This window comes from Hemitrygon akajei, chromosome 9 (genome assembly GCF_048418815.1).
Source record: "Hemitrygon akajei chromosome 9, sHemAka1.3, whole genome shotgun sequence".
In the NCBI taxonomy this organism is placed as follows: domain Eukaryota; kingdom Metazoa; phylum Chordata; class Chondrichthyes; order Myliobatiformes; family Dasyatidae; genus Hemitrygon; species Hemitrygon akajei.
Genome location: NC_133132.1, coordinates 27,550,630 through 27,571,977, shown reverse-complemented (window position 1 = coordinate 27,571,977; position 21,348 = coordinate 27,550,630). Strand labels below are relative to the sequence as shown.

At 42.2% G+C, this 21,348-nt stretch overlaps 1 protein-coding gene across 4 annotated transcripts in view; it reads right to left on the bottom strand.

The window, feature by feature from the left end:
* ypel1 (yippee-like 1) overlaps positions 1 to 21,348 on the bottom strand; it is a 51,151-nt gene that overhangs the window by 3,680 nt on the left and 26,123 nt on the right. For all 4 annotated transcript variants that reach the window (XM_073055690.1, XM_073055689.1, XM_073055691.1 and 1 more), the window contains exons 3-4: positions 14,715 to 14,758; positions 4,762 to 4,870 (exon numbers count right to left, since the gene is read on the bottom strand). In XM_073055690.1, the coding sequence (XP_072911791.1) occupies positions 4,762 to 4,870; positions 14,715 to 14,758 (153 nt within the window). The remainder of the gene's footprint in view (positions 1 to 4,761; positions 4,871 to 14,714; positions 14,759 to 21,348) is intronic.

Here is a 21,348-nt window from a genome sequence, read left to right as displayed (position 1 = left end):
AACTAGTGGAGTGGTGCCGCAGCAACAACCTGGCACTCATCATCAGTAAGACGGAAGAGCTGATCGTGGACTTCAGGAAGGGTAAGACTTAAGGAACACAAACCAATCCTCATAGAGGGATCAGAAGTGGAGAGAGTGAGGAGTTTCAAGTTCCTGGGTGTCAAGATCTCTGAGGATCTAACCTGGTCCTAACATATCGATGCAGTTATAAAGAAGGCAAGACAGCAGCTATACTTCATTAGGAGTATGAAGAGATTTGAGTGTATTTCAACAAATACACTCAAAAACTTTATAGCTGTAGTGTGGAGAGCATTCTGTCAGGCTGCATCACTGTCCGGTATGGAGGGGGCTACTGCACAGGATCAAAAGAAGCTGCAGGAAGTTGTAAATCTAGTCAACTCCATTTTGGGTACTAGCCTACAAAGTATGCAGGACATCTTTAGGGAGCAGTGTCTCAGAAAAGCAGTGTTCATTATTAAGGACCTCCAGCACCCTCACTGTCAACATCAGGTAGGAGGTACAGAAGCCTGAAGGCAAAAACTTAGCAATTCAGGAATAGCTTCTTCCCCTCTGCCATCAGATTCCTAAAAACACTAAACTTTCTTTTTTTAATATATACAGTATTTGTTTTGCACTTTTTTTAAAAACATAATTAATTTACTTGCTTATTTAATATTTTTTATTTTATTTATTCATTTTTTCTCTCTGCTAGATTATGTATTGCATTAAATTGCTGCTGCTAAGTTAACAAATTTCACATCACATGCCGGTGATAATAAACCTGATTCTGTGTGCTGTTGCAGGTTGCATTGCTCAATGAAGAGCCCTTCTCATTTCACTCTCTGCAATTGAGCAGTACATGAGAAACCTCTCATCTAGATGTATTAGTTTTATTCTGAAATCATAATGTCATGGGACCTTCATCTACCTCCACGAAACAAGTTTGTGCTTCTCATGTGAAGTATCTGCATTTACTCCCTCCTAAGAGGTCGTGGCACATATTGGTACCAATGACATAGACAGAAAAAGTGGGGTGGTCCTGAAAACAGACTACAGGGAGTTAGGAAGGAAATTGAGAAGCAGGACCGCAAAGGTAGTCATCTCGGGATTACTGCCTGTTTCACGTGACAGTGAGTACAGGAATAGAGTGAGGTAGAGGATAAATGCGTGGCTAAGGGATTGGAGCAGGGGGTAGGGATTCAGATTTCTGCATCATTGGGACCTCTTCTGGGGCAGGAACGACATGTACAAAAAGGACGAGTTGCACTTGAATCTGCAGGGGACCAATATCCTGGCGGGGAGGTTTGCTAAGGCTATTAGGGAGAGTTTAAACTAGAATTGCTGGGGGATGTGAACCAAACTGAAGTGACGGAGGAAAGGGAGGTTGGCCCACAAATATATACAAAAATATACAGTATTTGTTTTGCACTTTTTTTACATAATTAATTTACTTGCTTATTTATTATTTTATTTATTCATTTTTTTCTCTCTGCTAGATTATGTATTGCATTGAACTGCTGCTGCTAAGTTAACAAATTTCACATCACATGCCAGTGATAATAAATAAAGGGAGCATAGGCAGGTGATAGAGAAGGGACGCACTCAGTCCGATGGTTTGAGATGTGTCTACTTTTAATGCGAGGAGTATTATGAGTAAAGCGGATGAGCATAGAGGGTGGATCAGCACTTGAAGCTATGATGTTGTGGCTATTACAGAGACTTGGATGGTGCAGGGACAGGAATGGTTACTTCAAGCGCCAGGCTTTAGATGTTTCAGAAATGACAGGGAGGGAGGGAGGCAAAAGAGGTGGGGGGAGTGGCACTGTTGATCAGAGATATTGTCATTGTTGCAGAAAAGGAGGAAGATATGGAGGGATTGACTATGGAGCCTCTGTGGGTGTAAGTTAGGAATAGGAAGGGGTCAATACCTCTACAGCGTGTTTTTTTTATATAGACAACCCAACTATAACAGTATTTATAGGGAGAGCAGATAGGGAGACAGATTTTGGAAAGGTGTAATAATAACAGGATTGTTGTGATGGGAGATTTTAATTTCCCAAATATCGATTGGCATGTCCCTAGACTGAGGGGTTTAGATGGGGCGGAGTTCGTTAGGTGTGTTCTAGAAGGTTCCTTGACACAATATGTAGATAAGCCTATAAGAGGAGAGGCTGTACTTGATCTGGTATTAGGAAATGAACCTGGTCAGGTGTCAGATCTCTCAGTGGGAGAGCATTTTGGAGATAGTGATCACAATTCTATTTCCTTTACCATAGCATTGTAGAGGGATAGGAACAGACAAATTAGGAAAGCGTTTAAATGGAGTAAGGGGAAATATGAGGCCATCAGGCAGGAACTTGGAAGCATAAATTGGGAACAAATGTTCTCAGGGAAATGTATGAAAGAAATGTGGCAAATGTTCAGGGGATATTTGCGTGGAGTTCTGCATAGGTACGTTCCAATGAGACAAGTAAAGGATGGTATGGTACAGGAACAGTGACGTACAAAGGCTGTTGTAAATCTAGTCAAGAAGAAGAACTTACGAAAGGTTAAAAAAAAACTAGGTGGTGATGGAGATCTAAGAGATTATAAGGCTAGCAGGAAGGAGCTTAAGAAAGAAATTAGGAGAACCAGCAGGGGCCAAGAGAAGGCCTTGGCAGTCAGGATTAAGGAAAACCCCCAAGCATTCTACAAGTATGTGAAGAACAAGAGGATAAAATGAAAGAGAATAGGACCAATCAAGTGTGACAGTGGAAAAGTGTGCATGGAACTGGAGGAGATAGCAGAGGTAATTAATGAATACTTTGCTTCAGTATTTACTACAGAAAAGGATCTTGGTGATTGTAGGGAGGACTTACAGTGGACTGTAAAGATTGAACATGTAAATATTAAGAAAGAGGACATGCTGGAGCTTTTGGAAAGCATCAAGTTCAATAAGTCACTGGGACCAGACGAGATGTACCCCAGGTTACTGTGGGAGGTGAGGGAGATTGCTGAGCCTCTGGCGATGAGCTTTGCATCATCAATCGGGACAGGAGAGGTTCCGGAGGATTGAAGGGCTGCGGATGTTGTTCCCATATTCAGGAAAGGGAGTAGAGATAGCCCAGGAAATTATAGACCAATGAGTCTTACTTCAGTGGTTCATAAGTTGATGGAGAAGATCCTAAGAGGCAGGATTTATGAACATTTGGAGAGGCATAATATGATTATGAATAGTCAGCATGGCTTTGTCAAAGGCAACCCGTGACTGACGAGCCTAATTGAAATTTTTAAGAATGTGACTAAACACACTGATGGAAGGTGGAGCAGTAGATGTAGTGTATATGGATTTCATGAAGTTATTTGACAAGGTACCCCATGCAAGGCTTATTGAATAGTTAAGGAGGCATGGGATCCAAGGGGACATTGCTTTGTGGATCCAGAACTGGCTTGCCCACAGAAGGTAAAGAGTGGTTGTATAAGTGTCATATTTTGCATGGAGGTCAGTGAGTCAGCCTTAGGAATCTTGTTTTAGGAGCACTGCTCTTCGTGATTTTTATAAATGACCTGGATGAGCAAGCGGAGGGATGGGTTAGTAAATTTGCCGATGACACAAAGGTTGGGGGTGTTATGGATAGTGTGGAGGGCTGTCAGAGGTTACAGTGGGACATTGACAGGATGCAAAACGAGGCAGAGAAGTGGCAGATGGAGTTCAACCCAGGTAAGTGTGAGGTGGTTCATTTTGGTAGGTCATTTATGATGGCAGAATATAGTATTAATGGTAAGACTCTTGGTAGTGTGGAGGATCAGAGGGATCTTGGGGTCTGAGTCCAAAGGACACTCAAAGCTGCTGCACAGTTTGACTTTACAGTTAAGAAAGCATACGGTGCATTGGCCTCCATCAATCGTGGGACTGAGTTTAGGATCTGAGAGGTAATGCTGCAGCTAAATAGTACCCTGGTCAAACCCCACTTGGGAGAACTGTGCTCAGTTCTGGTCGCCTCACTATAGAAAGGATGTAGAAACCATAGAAAGGGTGCAGAGGAGATTTACAAGGATGTTGCCTGGATTGGGGAACATGCCTTATGAGAATAGGTTGAGTGAACTCGGCCTTTTTTCCTTGGAGCGACAGAAGATGAGAGGTGACCTGATAGAGGTGAATAAGATTTTGAAAGGCATTGATCATGTGGATAGCCAGAGGCTTTTTCCCGGGACTGGAATGGCTAGCACAAGAGGGCACAGTTTTAAGGTGCTTGGAAATAGGTACAGAGAGGATGTCAGGGCTAAGGTTTTTTCTAAAACAAATATGCAGAGAGTGGCGAGTGAATGGAATGGGATGCTGACGACAGTGAAAGTTGATATGATAGGGTCTTTTAAGAGACAGGTACATGGAGCTCAGAAAAATAGAGGGCTATGGGTAACCCTAGGTAATTTCTAAGGTAAAGACATCTTCGGCACAGCTTTGTGGGCTGAAGGGCCCTGTAGGTTTTCTATGTTTCTAATGGAGAAGACCCAATGTTTATTTGCAAAAGGGCAAAGATAGAAAATTCAGTAAGAGGCCTAAAGAGTTTCAGGAAAGAAAGGGGTAGACCCATTTGACTTCTCATCTCTATCATGCCATTCAATCCCCTGTCGATTGCTTACATCAGCACTAACTCCACATTCACCACACCAGGCAAATCCATTCAAATGATGGATTGATAATTTCCCCTCTCACGTATTCACTTCAGCTTCAGAATAAGCAAGGCTATATAACGTAATAGAATCAATATAGAGACGCACATATTTCCATCCCAGAGTAGTTTTGCAGTTCTCACAGTAGATGTCTGCCACAGCGTGCAATCCAGTCAGCAGCACTCTCTCTTCAGCAGGGCCACAGCCTACATTCACCCTGCAGAGGAAAAGAGAATAGCTTTCAGTTTGTTACTAACCTGTAACTAGTACTTGAGGTCAGACCACTCACACTAGAGACATCACATCTTGCTAAGCCCACTACACTTAACACCACATGCCTTTGCCATGGCTGCCAAGGTAGAATTTGAATTCAGCATAGACCACCAGAAAACAAGTGCATTACACTAACACTATACTTCACCAAACATGTTCACAGGCTGATACCGTCTATAGATGGACTACACATTATGGATGCCCACAGCAGTATTCTTCCCAACTGCTGCAGGTGATGACTGTGGAAACTTATGGCCATCCACAAATGAGATTTTGATTCATACCAACTGATATGGAAGGAAACTTCATTGTACAAGTGGAAAACAGGAAAACCAAAAGGCAACAACCATTATCAGTGGAATAGTAACAAGGAGACCTAGAGGGAAGCATAAAAAGGCAGTGTCTTAAGCAACAGGAGGATAGAGGAGGCCAGGAGAAAAAGCAGAGCTGCTTCTGTTCAGCATCTGTAACTAAACCATCTAGGTATAAAAGAGATGCCAGAGTGTTCTACAGACACCTGTTGAAGACATGCAAGTTTCCCCCCGCCTCCCCCACCTTGCAAGGAAAATTTCACTCCTGAATGAGACCAAGTGGCCTTCTCTTGCTGACTCTTTCCTACGCCTGGCAGGTGTACACACCAGCATTACATAGAAACACCTGCTGGCATGGATTTTATTGAACAGGATCTTTATATCCTTTAAGAAAATGTAGGAGCTTTCTTTCTCCACTGTAGTCCATCTCTATGACAAACATAATGATGGTTACTCTAGAATATGCCTTTAAAGGCCCATGCCCATTTGATTACTGTGCTGCAAAGTCTTGGGTTTGAGTCAATTCAGCAAAACTCCCATCAGGAATTGTCCAAGTGCTGTTTCAGTGTTCAGTTCCACACGTTAACCACCTTTAATGCCTTGTTACATTGAATTTTATCTGCAGGGGAACTAATTTGACATGAACACCCAAGAACAATTTATGCATGCAAAAAAACGGTACAATTCAATTTCTAAGCAAAAGTCAAGTGAAAATACAAAAAAATGCAGACAATGCAATAAATCAGATGAGGTCAGGCACAAAAGAGAAATATTGGGGCATATGATCATTGAAAACTTGATTGTGAATTAAATACACACAGGTCAAAAAGGCCATCAAACCAAAACCCGCATTCACTATTCACATCTCTGCAATTACACATTCCAAAACTGATTAAATATGACAGTTTCTGTCCCCTTCATCTTTTCTGATATCTAGTTCCAGGCACCATTCTAGATTGAAAATTTCTTTATCTCCCTCTAATCTTCTCACCAATTACATTAAATCCATGTCAACTGACTTTTGACCCATCTGTTAGCAAAACAAACTCCATTTTAACTATCCTCGCCATACTTAAGCTTCCCTCAGCATCTTCTTTTTCCAAACAATCCAAGCTTGCGCAATATTGCCTCAGAACCACTATTTTACAGCTCTAGTAAAATGCTTAATCTCTTAATGCTCTTCAATGCAATTCCACCGTTCCTATAGAAGTGATGACCCAAAAGTACTACTCACACCTGTTAATGTTTTGTACAGTTATAGCATAACCAGCCCCCCCCCCCCTATATTCCATGCACTCGTGAATAAATGAAAGGTTTCCAAATGGTCTTTCAACCGCCTTATTAAACACTTCTGGTTCATTTATGGATTCATTCCTCTGTATCTATATCTCTAGCAGATTAAGGTTTGGATCCAATCTATCGAAAGTCCTTAGATTTCATGGGCTTTTTATTGACCAGCCTACCATGTGGAACCTTATCAAAAATCTTACTGATATCCCCACAGACTACACCCTCTGTTCCTTTTGAAATAATTATTAGACACGACTTTCCCTTAAATCCATACTGAGTACTCCTGATTGTGAGGGGATTAAAAAAAAGATGGATGACAAAATTGGTTAAAGAAATTACATCCTTGAAAAGGATTATCAAAAAAAAAGCTGAGAGGCAACTATACTCTATGAGTACTTTAGGCTTCCAAACAACTTGCAGGAGATAGAAAAGAAAATTTGTAAGCAAATTTCTTATGAATAGAAGTACACTGGGACAGCAATAGTAGGGGAATTTTGTTACCCTCGGATCAACTGGAATGCCTAAATTGCACTCAAGACTTCTTTTCCCCTCATTGCATCATGTAGCAAGCAGGATTAGAGTTTGACTGGTGGCAGCAGTAGCAGGACTATTACAATCCTGAATTGTTTGGGGAAATGAAATTGTGCAAGTAGAGTGATGTCAATAGAAGAAAATCTTTTGTAGTAATCATAATTCAACTGAATTTGAAATAGTTATGGAAAAGATCAAAGTTTACTGAAGGAAAGTTTATACTACCCCTTAAGAATGAATTTAAATAATTTGCCCTTCAACTTATCAGGTCTAAAAATCACATTTTTTGAACTGCAAGCCAACTCCCTCACCGCCATCCATGACAAGAATGACCATTTAAAACCAAGGTAATGCCAAACCAGTTTCCAAATGTATAAAATCAGAGGGGAAATAAAAGGGCAAATTTTAAAAGTAAAATTGGCATCCAAGTCCAGAATAAGCAACGAAATGTGACTAAGAGGAGCTATACCACTGGTAATGTTCTTACCAGTCATGACAGATCCTTCAAAGCAGTCTTGGTTGACAAGTGCTTCCTTTAATTAAAAAGTGAAACAGTAGAAAGCACCAAGTTTATTTCTAACAACTGACACTAAATGGTATCTCAACACATAAATATCTAGTTAAAATGTCCCACAGCAAAGGTTAGCCAATGCATAAATATGCTTCTGAAATTTATAGCTGTTCAAAGCTAGAGCTATTGAATGCAGAATTTTTCCAGTTTCCAAGGTCTTTGCACCTGCCTCTCCTCTAACAGTGAATGGACTCTTGCATTTTCCTCATTTCAGAGGAGAAGAATGCAGTTGGTGAGCTCTGGTAATGGAGCCAGAAGAATCACTCAATTCTGTCCACTACCTTGATCTGGTACTTTTCTAAAGTTTAGCAGCTTTAACTAGACACAATGACTTGAGCAAGTGACACTTGTCATTGACAAGAACATGGTTGCTTGGACAACATGTATGCAACCATGTTCTCTGGAGCACTAACATACAAGATTAAATAGAGATGCATCAATTAAGAGCTAATATGAAACATATAAAAATATTGTTGATTAATATGTTGGGGACTTAGTCAGACTTGTCCAGAAAATAAAACATCATGGAATTCAGTTCCAAATAAACAGCAAGGATCCTAAATACCAACCACCCATTAAGAACAATAATGGCAAAGGTCACAGCTTCCATTGCAGCGAACACAGAATCCATTAGTCATGAGTGAATAATGGAAACTCAGACTACTTACATTATTGCTGGTGCTAGGGATTTTGAGGTGATGAAAACCTTCCAAGCAGCTTGGAAGATCTTTCATCTGATTGCCTGGCCAGCTAACATCCCCATCTCAGGGAGGTGTCAGCAGTGTATGGAATATGTCCCTTGTCCTTTCATAGGAATAAACCATATGTCCACCCATCTGCACCACTTTGTGGGAAACAGGTCTCCAAGAGTTCCCTTGTCCACCTTCTTTCAGGCACCACTGGCAAGTTATCCACATCATTGGACCAACTCCTCAGCAATGGTCAGTTGGACCACTAAATACAATTGCAGAAAAAACATGAACCCTTGGCAATTGCCTGGTTTCCTGTATTAGTCAGTCAAAATGTGGTCCAATCTTCATCCAAATCACAATAATAGACAAACACAATCAGCCAAACTAACAACATATAATTGTACTTTTCAATGTCTTTATTCAACACATTGTTTAATCATTTACAGTCCAGGCTGAAAGATTGTATGAACCCTTGTATTTAATAACTGGTAGAATCTCCATTAGCAGCAATAACCTCCACCAAACATTTCCCGTAGCTGCTGAACAGACTTGCACAGTGGCTAGGAGGAATTTTAGACCATTCCTCCATACAAAACTGTTTCAGTTCATCAGTATTTCTATGACACCTTGCATGAACAGCCCTCTTCAGGTTATGCCACAGCATCTCAATGGGGTTAAGTTCTTGTCTCTGACTTGGCCATTCCAAAATATAAATTTTCTTCTTTTTAAAACATTGTTGTTGATTTACTCTCGACTTTCAGATCATTGTCTTGTTGCATCATCCAACCTCCAGTAAGCTTCAGGTGACCGAACGCTACCCTGACCCATTTTAGTGTCAGTTGTTTTGATGAAGGCATGGTGCACATAAACAGAACTTTCTTGAGAAGTGCAGGTTTTATTAGTAACCTAACTTTGTACGTCTTTATTTTTAAAATAGGGCAGGGCACATCTACAACCCACATCACCAATCTCATCTTATTGATTGAAACACCCAACTCCAAATAGCTTTTGTAGAAGACATTACCCTAGAGGTTCACATACTTTTTTGAACCTAGACTGCGATTATTTAAAAAGTGTACTCTGTATTGACGAGAAGTAGTACAATTGTTTGTGCGCTATTAATTTAGGCAGATTGTGTTTGCCTATTATTTGACTTAGATGAAGATCAGACCACATTTTATGAGCAATTAATGCAGAAGACCAGGTAATTGCAAAGGGTTCACAAACTTTTTCTTACAACTGTAAACATGCACAATACAAGTCTTAGCCTTGACTCACTGTTCACCTAATTCACCATGCAACTTGGAACTGCTATCTTGTCCTTTGCAATGAAACTAACTGCTCCAAATGGCTCTTTAACCAACCTTAAAGTTTTTGATAATCCCCTTAAATTGTAAAAGTACAAGGCATGCTCATACAATTTATGCATTTTCTCTCTCCCATGAATGTTGGGTATTAATTAACATCTGTGATTCAACTTCAAGCAGCCACCAACTGGGCCTTCCACATGAATTAATGTCATTGACACACAGAATACATGTTCCATGCATCACCAGATCATTGGAGTGGCCAAAAATTACATTAAGTACTGTGAAAATCATTTTGAAATAATAAAAAATATTTAAGGGCTCAACAAATATAACACATGGCTGAATATCTGGATTACAACATCTAGTTGCTGAAATAATAGGATAACAAGACAGGCAAAGGCAGCTAAAACTCATGCGTAGTATTAAAATTATGGAATCCAGAATCACTGTCTGACGCATATTTGAATAAATAAAAAGCAGTGTCTGTAGTCGTAGCAAAACTGTTCCTTATGAGGTTAGATTGAGCGAGCTAGGACATTTCTGTTTGGAGCCAAGGAGGATGAGAGGTATGTGGCTGGGTGGGTGGAAGAGAGGGAAATGACTTGCTTTGCTGTGGCTGTTTTGTTATGTTCAGTGTTGTTCTGTTTAAGATGGCTGTACTGAGGACGAGTGACAACTTACTGGTGGTTCCCAAAGCAAAAATACAACTAAATACTTTATTAATACTTTTTCTGTAATTTACAGGCAACTCCATGAGGTTAGAAACACAAGCTAGTGGACCAGAGAGCAAACAGGTGATTGCAGTCTCAAATTCAGAAATAAAAAAAAATAAAAAATCTGGAGTTATATGTGCACAGCTTGTTCAAGTGGCAGGTCAAGTTGAGAAGTGTTTTTTTTTAAAAAAAGGCACATACGACCCTGGGCTTTATAAACAGGCTCCAAGTAGGTTAGCAAAATCACCATCATGACCAGTTCTTGAACCATCCTATACAACCTTAATCACTACCAAAGTAGATCAAAATTATGACCACTTTACACTACAGTGGACTACATTTTGTTCTAATTATGTAATATTGTATTCATGTATATATGTTTTCTTGTGAATGTTGTATCTCTAATGCTATGTACTGTACCTATGATGCTATGCTGCTGCAAGCAAGTTTTTCCATTGAACTTATGCATATGACAATAAACTTGACTTCATAATGGTTCTGTTACAAATGCAACACACAGTTCTGGGCTACTCACCTTAGAAAATATATGAAAGGTGGAGAGACTATTTACCAAAATAATTACAGGGATAAGGTTTAGTAATATGGATAGAACAAAGAGGCTGAATTTGTTCCCTTAGAACAGGAAGGGATTGAAAAGTGGATCTGATATAGTAGTTAAAATTGAGGAGTAAAGAAAATAAACAGTAATTGTTTCTACTGAAATCGACAAACTAGAGGAAGTGTGTCAAAAGAACAATGTAACCTTCAAGTTCACCTACAGTTATGTCACCTAGGCTCATTTGTGCCTGTACCCGATTCTACACTGGGTCATAGACAAACATGGGCACAATTTTAAAACTCAAGTCAGAATCTTTTCATATGCCTTGCAATTACACCTGACCAAATTATTTTCTCAAACATCTACAGTCCTTCAGTTCTAATTATTTGGGTATCTTTAATGGGCATGCCTTTAAGAGGTACAGCTCTAAACTCTAGAATTTCCTCCGAAAACCTCATCTCTTTCCCTCCTTAAGGCACTCATCAATACCTGCATTTTAAATTAAGCTTTAAGTTATCTTCCCCAATTATCTCCTTTATTCTATAAGCAGTTTGGTATTGAATTTTGTTTTATTATGTTCTGTGAAGTGGCATTAAATGTTTACTTTGTTTGAAAATACTACATAAATGTAAGCTGTTGTTTTCATCATGTACAAGAAACATTGTAATAAAAAGGCAGAGGAATAGACAAAACTAATTTTTAAAAATAAATTACCAGCATTTAAATGAATAACACTGGGAGAACAAAAGGTCTCTCAGTGACAATGTAGGAAAGCAGAGAAACAAACTATTCATAACTTGACAAAGTTTGGGTTCGAGAATTTTATTGAACAGTGAACATAGACAAGATCTAGATTAAAATAACTGACAGCATCAATTAAGGGTGGTTAGAATGCACAATAGTACTGTGATTGCTTCAGGTAATTAAATACATTTAAGTGTACTAATAAGAGAAGTGGAATAAATTGACAGTTAAAGATGAAATGGGATGAAAGTAGCTTGTTGTTTTTGTACTGCATATTTTAAACAGCAGTCTTTCAAATTACCCCTTTATTTTACTTCCTTCTGACAAAACTCAGTCTCACAGTGCTTACATTCAGTTAACATAAATATAGCTCTCATTGCCTACACACACAGGTTAAGAACAGTGCATCTACTTGAGGCAATATGACTTTGTAAAAAAAAGTACAAACTGCAGCTCCAAGAAACTGTTGTCTACCTCAGAAATCCTAAGCAACTGGGCTAGTATTGAAAGCTACAACAAGACTTAAGATTGTAGCTTCAAATTGTAGGTTCACACAAACCAAACTTCCATCCTTGGACTCACTTTACACAGCACGCTGTTGCAGCAGTGCTGCCAGGATAATCAAGGCCACGACCCACCCAACACACTTTTTGTCCCTCTTCCCTCCGGGAGAAGGTTCAGAAGCTTGAAGATTCGAATGGCCAGATTTGTTAACAGCTTCTTTCCAACTGTGATAAGACTGCTGAATGGATCCTGATCTGGATCTGAGCTGTACCTTCCAAATATCCAGACCTGACTTGCACTACCTTACTTTCCCTTTTCTATTTTCTAATTATGATTTATAATTTAAATTTATTATATTTACTTTGAGTTGTACTTCAGGGAGTGCGAAGCACAGAATCAAATATCGCTGTGATGATTGTATGCTCTAGTATCAATTGTTTGGTGACAATAAAGTAAATAAATGCAACTCAACCCCTAATACCACACACAAAGTTTTGATCATTGCTTCAATGAAGCAGCAGGGCCCAGGTCTAAGAGCAAGGAATGACCTGAAGTCTGAACGCTTTAAGCACCAGGCCAGATTGAAAAGGTCAGAGCATCAGGCCGGTCCAGCTCGCTGCTCTGCAAGGTTTACTTGTCTCTGCTCTGGACTGAGGCTGTGGCCTGTGGTTCCTGAATTGGCTGCACAGATGATCAGCTTCATGGCTATGGATGCACTTTCGTGAACTTCAATTCTGAATGTTATTTGCTTACTGTTATTGTTTGCACAATTTGTTTTTCTCCCGCCCTTGTAGATTGGTGTTTGTCAGATATGTAATCTGCCAAACACCCAAAACAAAATTGGTAATGGATTCTATTCAGTTTTTGTGGTTGCCTGTAAGGAGACAAATCTGAAGGTTGTATATAGTAAACATACTTCGATGCCTTTAAGTGATCAGGCCACTGGCCCCCATAATACATTAAGAAAGATTGCTTGGAGGAGGAGGCCATGTGCAAGTTATTTGTTGAGGAATACTGGACATTTTCCTAGGACCAGAGCAAATGCCTTACAGCACAAGAACAGCAAATCAGAAGCTTTAAATCTCTAAGCAAATTTCTAGAATGTAGGAAGAAGTACTTTACACTTTACAGTAACACTGAAAAAAGTTTTCACTAATCTCAACATGGCTTCTGGAAAAGAAGATTGTATTTCATCACTGAGGTTTATTTCAATTTGATCAAGATTGATAGTTCAGTCAATACTCCCAAAATCCTTTAAAAAGCTTTGATGTAGAGTTGGCCACCAAGGAAAGCACATTTCTGGTGAATTGACATTCAGATCAAGTTACATTATACACTAAATGCATTTGTGAAATAATATATTTATGTATGATCACAGGCACCAATGGTCCCAAACTGAGACTTACATTACTGATGGATGGGCCATACTTTTTTCTGATGTTATAAACAATCTGTTTGAAAGAGTAAAGCTGGTTGTAAATTCAACAATTACAGAGCAAGAGAACCAATAGACATATACAACTGGATATTAAAAGGAAAAAGGAAATGGAGAGAATATTTCCTATAGCGGAGTCATCTAAGACCACAAGGCACAGCCTGAGAATATAGAAGCACATCCCTTTAGAAGCAATAGGAGCATAATTATTTAACCAGAGGGTAATAAATCTGTGGATTTTATGGCTACAGACATGTAATTAGGCATACCTGAAGCAGAGGTTGATACGTTCTTAATTAGTATACAGAGAAAAGGAATAGAGGGGGAAAATAAATCCTCCATGATCTACTGGCAAAGCAATCCAATTCTACTCCTATATTCTATAGTCTTAGACACAAAAGAAAATGAGAGTATTTCTTTTAGAATCACAGAAACATTTAAAACAGTATTGGTGTGCAGATGCAAAACACCCCAATGAAAATGCAGTTGCAGTAAACAATATTATATCATAATTTCAACATTCCATTGAGTGCCTTAAACCCAGTGCTCATGTTTGTAACAAAAAAAATCAAACATAAATTAAAAACCAAAGGGTTTACAAATTTCTTCAGCCAAGCTGATCCTCTATCCTAAACAATCATACTCTGCAACAGTACTCTCAAACACTGTTCATTTTTATAACTGTAGGAAACAATTTTCACTTTTATACTCAACATTAATATTATCTTATTACATACAACGCAACTTACTGCTGAAAAAAAATTTGATTCCTAGTAAGTCTGTACCTCAGTTGTCAGTCTGCACCTGATATTCAGTATGAAGATTTAAATTTTTTTGATTGTTATCATACAATAAAGATCATCCCAATGAATATCTAAAATAACACACATTTTCAAACTAGTGCACCTTTGACCAAGTAAAGGATAACGCTGGTGTAATTTTATACTTTGTGTTATTGATACCTGTTACTTGCTGATACCCATCTTATAACCACTTTAACAACCTCTTCACAACTACCTTTTTAAAAAAATGGTAGCAGAATCATAAGCACAGATTAAGGATACATCAGTAGTCACAAGGAAACAAGAGCCCCTCAGATTGTAAAGCAGCAAACAGCCATATACTTACACAGAGTTGAACAGGTATGCACGGCCCTGGCTGCCCTGGAATGACTGAGAAAGAAGAAACAAAAGTAACAATTAACATTCTTTGAACAAAATGAATCAGAGACTCCAATCCAAAATTTATCCTGTATAAGATTAAAAGAGCATTATTTTCAGACTCTTAGGCATGCAAGTTTTACACAATACCTTTTTGAGAGCTTATTTGAAAGGGAAGATATTAAGAGCACACAAAAAGATTTGATTGCAAAACCTCCATCAGTTCTATATTGCAAACACTTTCCCTTAGATTTCAAACTTATTGGAGCAGCATTAGAAATGCAAGCCATGTAGCCTCTAGCCTTATGATAAATTCGATACATTTATCATCTAACCTGTTCTTTGAGTCTACATTAAATCTATTTTATTTTTGAAAAACAATCCCAAAATAAATTGTTTGGCTTTAAATATACATCCCAGAGAATTGCACCTGTTCATCTGTCGTACATTTCAAAGGTTTACAACTGTAGGAAGAAAAATCCTTTCTCCCTTGGTCTAAACTTCTGCCAAATTCCAGGCCCTTCAACGCAATTTTATTAACTCCAAAAAATATAATCTAATCTTACCACTCAATTTTTCTTTATAGGACAATACCCTTAACTCATCCTAGAGATCAATCTTCTGAATCTATGCAACACCTCCAAGCTAAATATATCTTTGAATCAAAGACAAAAGGTGAAAATAAGTACTCAGGTGTGGTCTCACAGCAGTGGACAATACACAACCATAGCACAACTTTCTCATTGTTGTATCCCGAATATCTTGCAATAAAGGCCAACAAAAATATCCTTTTTTTCTATGTTTCAAGTACATTATTGGATTTGTTTTCTCTAATATTTACAGATTTCTTACCACTACAGTACAGATGTTCAAATCTTCTCCGGTGAACAGCTTCATTGTCCTGCTGCAACCTTAAATCACTTATCCTGTAAAATTCCCTGCCAACTCTCAGGTTTGCATAGCTTTTATTTTTAAACTTAGCTTTGAAAAACCAGCAAACATGTTATACAACTCTGCATTCAAGTCATTAGTATGGATTGTGTACAACTCAGCTGCCTCCCTAAATCAACTATTCTTCAGTCTTAGCATCTTTGGGATAAATTGACAGTCCTGAAATTAATTATAGTTTTTGGTTATAAACATCAGTCAATATTAGAAATACACAGCAGCTTACAATGACAACAAATTATATCCAAAGGATTAACAGAGATCTTCCTTTCACATGTTAATAACCTAAAACTTTCAAATATTTAATCTGGGCACAATTAGACATAAAGATACCATGCTTCTGAATCTGAAGCCAAGGCCAAGTGAATGCCAAGTAAATGTTTTCCACGATACAATGAGGAGAGTAATTTATTTATTTTTTTAAAAATCAAATCAGACAATCTCAGATTACCAAAAATATCCCATTGACTGCAGGAGAAGTTTTGTATCTGTGTGACCAACCATCCAAATCCATGAGAAGCAGTTAACTTAAAAATACAGCACAATTTGAATTGACCTGCTAGCTTCCAAGCAGATAAACCTGCTGCGATGCAGGTTCCAGGATCAAATGTTAGATGACTAATGATACACTGAAATCCACAGACATGGTGTAGGATTACTGACCATACTAATGCAGGACAATTGCAGGCGAGAGATGGGATGGGAGATGTAGAGTTAATTTTAAAAACAGTCACATACTGGAAAATAGTTCAAATACTGGATAAAGACATGAATTTGTGCAGCTCCTCCAATACGAGGGGCAAGGCCAGCTAGACATTGACACCTTAAATAATTCTAATAAACACTGGACAAATCACAAGCTTTTGCAACTGGACATACATCTTCTACATTATTCTGATTGTTAATGTGCTTAATGGACAGCAAGGTTCATTATGCACATTAACAATCAGAATAATGTAGAAGATATATTTGGAAGTTTGTAGAAAACACAAAAGTAGGTGTTTCATTGGTAATGAGAGCAGTCTTTGGCAACAGAACTACATCAAAGAGTTGGTTTGACAGGCAGCAAAATGGTAGAAGGAAGTTAATCATGAAATTGTAGCGATGTGCTACACACAGCGCTGAAATAACGACATGCAGTCGGTAAGCCGTTTCGAGACTAGTTTATTCAAACTTCGCGGCGCTGGCATTTAATCCCTAGCGCCCGCCCTCTCCAGGCAGAAATGACGTCAGAGGTGCATTACCAAAGTCTCTCCCCGCGCGCTGGCTATTTGTGAGCCGGTTCGCCTGCGCAGAAAGTGGGTCGCCACATAACCCCCCCCAGAACCGGCGATACATCCCCCAATGCCCACAGTCTGGATCAGCCTCTGTTTGGAAAGTCTGCCTCTGCGCCGCAGTGCCTGAACCTCGACCGGCTGCACCGTCCAGATGGGCTGGTTTGAGTCGGTCCACCGTGAAAACCTCCTCTTTCCCCCCAATGCCCAGAATGTACGTGGACCCGTTGTTGTTGATCACCTTGAACGGCCCCTCGTACGGCCACTGTAGCAGTGCCTGGTGTCCGCCCTTCGTACAAACACAAACTTACAGTTCTGCAGGTCTTTGGGTACATGGGTCGGGGTCCGTCCGTGCTGTGAAGTTGGTACGGGGGCCAGGTTGCCGAGCCTTTCGCGTAGCCTGTCCAGGACTGCTGTGGGTTCTTCCTCTTGCCCCCTTGGGGCTGGTATGAACTCTCCTGGGACGGCCAGGGGCACGCCGCACACCAACTCGGCCGACGAGGCGTGCAGATCCTCTTTGGGTGCTGTGCGAATTCCAAGCTGGACCCACGGAAGCTCGTCCATCCAGTTAGGTCCTTTCAGGCGAGCCATGAGAGCAGACTTCAAGTGACGGTGGAAGCGTTCTACCAGTCCGTTCGACTGTGGGTGGTAGGCAGTTGTGTGGTGTAGCTACGTTCCCAACAGGCTGGCCACAGCCGACCACAGGCTGGAGGTGAACTGGGCGCCTCTGTCGGAGGTAATGTGGGCCGGTACCCCGAAGCGTGCTACCCAGGTTGCGATCAGTGCTCGGGCGCAGGAATCAGCAGATATGTTGGTGAGCGGGACCGCCTCTGGCCACCTCATGAACCGGTCTACCATAGTTAGGAGGTACCACGCTCCTCGGGACACTGGTAGGGGGCCCACGATATCCACATGAATGTGGTCGAACCTCCGGTGGGTGGGTTCGAACTGCTGCAACGGGGCTTTAGTGTGCCGCCGCACCTTGGCTGTTTGGCACTGCGCACATGTTCTGGCCCATTCACTGACCTACTTGTGAAGTCCGTGCCATGCGAACTTGCTGGAGTCCAGCCGGACGGTTGTCCTGATAGATGGGTCAGCGAAACCGTGTATGGAGTCAAAAACTCGCCGCCTCCAGGCTGCCAGGATGATGGGGCAAGGTTGGCCGGTAGCCACGTCGCACAGGAGGGTCCTATCACCTGGGCCTACAAGAAAGTCTTGCAGCTGCAAACCCAAGACTGCGGTCCTGTAGCTGGGCATCTCGTTGTCTGCCTGCTGCGCCTCCGCCAGTGCTGCATAGTCCACCCCCAGGGACAGGGCTTGGACAGCTGGTCTGGAGAGTGCGTCCGCCACGACGTTGTCCTTTCCCGAGACACGCTGGATGTCCGTCGTGTACTCGGATATGTAGGACAGATGTTGCTGCTGGCGAGCCGACCAGGGATCGGACACCTTCATGAATGTGAAGATCAACGGTTTGGGGTCGGTGAACTCGGTGAAGTACCCGAAATGCCGGATTGCTAGATACAGTGCCAACAGCTCCCGGTCGAAAGCACTGTACTTGAGTTCGGGTGGTCGTAGGTGCTTGCTGAAGAACGCCAGGGGTTGCCAGCGCCCTTCGATGAGCTGTTCCAGCACCCCACCGACTGCTGTGTCAGATGCGTCCACCGTGAGGGCGGTCGGAACGTCCGTTCTGGGGTGCACCAGCATCGCGGCATCTGCCAAGGCTTCCTTGGCTTTAACGAAAGCGGCCGCAGCCTCCTCGTCCCAAGTAATGTCCTTGCCTTTACCCGACATCAGGGTGTACAAAGGGCGCATGATACGGGCTGCTGAGGAGAGGAAACGGTGGTAGAAGTTCACCATACCAACGAACTCCTGCAGGCCTTTGACCGTGTTGGGCCGGGCAAAGTGGCGGATCGCGTCTACCTTGGCGGGCAGAGGTGTTGCCCCATCTTTAGTAATCCTGTGGCCCAGGAAGTCGATGGTATTGAGACCGAACTGGCATTTGGCCGGGTTGATCGTGAGGCCGAAATCACTCAGGCGGGAGTAGAGCTGGTGGAGGTGCTACAGATACTCCTGACGACAACTGCTGGCTATAAGGATGTCGTCCAAATAGATGAACGCAAAGTCCAGGTCGCGTCCCACCGCATCCATTAGCCGCTGGAACCATGCGCAGGGGGGAGGCCCATGGGCTGTCGGACCTCCGTACGATCCCCAATTCCTCCATCCTCTTGAACTCCTCCTTCGCCAGGCGGAGTTTTTCCGGGGGGAGCCTTCGTGCACGGGCGTGGAGGGGTGGTCCCTGGATTGGGATGTGGTGCTGTACCCCATGTCTGGGCATGGCTGCCGTGAACTGCGGTGCCAGAATCGATGGAAAGTTGGCCAGGATTCTGGTGAATTCGTTGCCTAACAGCGTGATGGAGTCCAGGTGTGGGGCCGGCAACTTGACTTCACCCAGGGAGAACGTCTGGAAAGTCTCGGCATGTACCAGTCTTTTCCCTTGCAAGTCGACCAGCAGGCTGTGAGCTCGCAAGAAGTCCGCCCCCAGGTGTGGTTGGGCCACCACGGCCAGTGTGAAGTCCCATGTGAACCGGCTGGCACTGAACTGCAGCTGCACTGGGCGGGTGCTGTAGGTCCGTATCGTGCTGCCGTTTGCAGCCCTCAGAGTGGGTCCTGGCTTCCTGTTGCGGGTGTCGTACCCCATCGGGGGCAAGACGCTGATCTCCGCTCCAGTGTCGACCAAGAAGCGGCGTCCCGACTGTTTGTCCCAGACGTACAAGAGGCTGTCCTGGTGGCCAGCCGCCATAGTCATTAGCGGCAGTTGGTCCTGGCCCTTGAAGGGCAGGCGACAACGGCGGGCTTTTGTGCCCCACCGCTGGTGGTAGAAACACCACTGTTCACTGGCCTCCTCACTCCTGCCTCTGTGTTGTGTGTGCCCCCCTGCTGGGCCTGGTCTGGTCCGCTGTTGGGCGCGTGGCCTGGTAATCTGACCGACAGACAGAGAGGAAAGCTCTCCCTCTTGGCTTTCCACAGCACGTCTGCCCGGGTCGCCACCTTCCGGGGGGTCGCTGAAATCTGTGTCGGCCAGCAGCAGATGTATGTCCTCGGGCAATTGCTCTAGGAACACTTGCTCGAACATGAGGCAGGGCTTGTGTCCATCAGCCAGGGCCAGCATCTCATCATCAATGCTGTTGGCAGCCTGTCTCCTAAACTGACCAGGTGAAGCAGGCGGGCACCTCGCTCACGCCGTGAGAGGCCAAAGGTCTCAATGAGCAGTGCTTTGAATGCTTCATATTTGCCTTCTTCCGGGGGCGACCGTATGAAATCCACAACCTGGGCGGCCGTCTCCTGGTCAAGGGCGCTCACCACGTGGTAATAACACGTAGAATCAGAGGATATCTGCCGAATCTGGAACTGGGCTTCTGCTTGGCTAAACCACACGCGTGGTCGCAGCGTCCAGAAAGTCGGCAGTTTTAGCGAAACTGCGTGAACAGATGAAGAGTCGGTCATCTTTGGTCCAAATCCCGTTTGGACCGTCGGGGTCACCAATGTAGCGATGTGCTACACACAGCGCTGAAATAATGACACGCAGTCGGTAAGCCGTTTCGAGACTAGTTTATTCAAACTTCGCCTGGCCTTTAATCCCTAGCGCCCGCCCTCTCCGGGCGGAAATGACGTCAGAGGTGCATTACCAAAGTCACTCCCCGCGCGCTGGCTATTTGTGAGCTGGTTCACCTGCGCAGAAAGTGGGTCACCACAAAATGTTACTTGATGCATTTTAGGAGTAATAAAAGTTACACGTAAATAAAGAATAATATGACCCAAAGTAGTACAGAGGAACCTTGATGTATATGTCCAAGATCCCCAAAGGCAGCAGTACAAATAAATAGAATACGCAGCATATGGAATACTTGCCAACAAGAAGATTATGGTGCAGTGATATAAAATATTGCTTGGATTGCAGTTGATCTGTGTGCAATCTTAATCGTTTCAACATAGGAAGGAAGGACATTGATTTCAAGTCAACTGTTATTGTCATTTCGACCAGAACTGCTGGTACAGTGCATAGTAAAAATGAGACAACGTTTTTCAGGACCATGGTGTTACATGACACAGAACAAAAAACTAGACTGAACTATGTAATAAAAAAAAAGACAGCCTAGACTACAGACCTACACTGGACTGCATAAAGTGCACAAAAACAGTGCAGGCATTACAATAAATAATAAATAGGACAGTAGGGCAAGGTGTCAGTCCAGGCTTCAGGTATCGAGGAGTCTAATAGCTTGGGGGAAGAAACCGTTACATAGTCTGGTCATGAGAGCCCAAATGCTTCGGAGCCTTTTCCCCAGACGGCAGGAGGGAGAAGAGATTATATGAGGGGTA